Here is a 400-nt window from a genome sequence, read left to right as displayed (position 1 = left end):
GGCCCCCTCCAGGGGGGCCCCCTCAGAGGAGGTCAGGGCTGCTGTGGGGGGCCCCCCATAGGGGGCCCCCTCTTGGGGGCCCCCATCATCCCAGGTACGGGGGGCCCCCACAAGAGAGAAGCGAATAGCAGCTAATAGATGAGACCAAGGGGGGGCCCCCAGGGCCCCTGTCAGATGAGGTAAAGCTGCTGCTGCTGCTGGTGTTGTTGTTGCTGCTGCTGCTGCTGCTGTTGCTGCTCCTGCTGCTGCTGCTTCTGCTGCATGCTGCACCTCCTTTGCTTCTATCTGCTGCTGCACCACCGCCGCATCGCGCAGCAGCGGGTGTAGACTGAACACAGTCCAGGGGCCCCCCCAGGGGCCCCCAAGGGGCCCCCTCAAGGGGCCCCTCGGGGGGCCCCCA

General features: G+C 67.8%; 1 protein-coding gene across 1 annotated transcript in view; it reads right to left on the bottom strand.

The window, feature by feature from the left end:
* EMH_0036720 (uncharacterized protein) overlaps positions 1–400 on the bottom strand; it is a gene marked incomplete at both ends in the record, with an annotated part of 4,982 nt that overhangs the window by 186 nt on the left and 4,396 nt on the right. The window contains one exon of the mRNA XM_013495116.1: positions 3–400. Coding sequence (XP_013350570.1) covers positions 3–400 — 398 coding nt within the window. The remainder of the gene's footprint in view (positions 1–2) is intronic.

This window comes from Eimeria mitis, genomic scaffold (genome assembly GCF_000499745.2).
Source record: "Eimeria mitis Houghton genomic scaffold, Emh_scaff1425, whole genome shotgun sequence".
Classification (NCBI taxonomy): domain Eukaryota; phylum Apicomplexa; class Conoidasida; order Eucoccidiorida; family Eimeriidae; genus Eimeria; species Eimeria mitis.
This window is presented reverse-complemented; position numbering and strand designations above follow the sequence as displayed.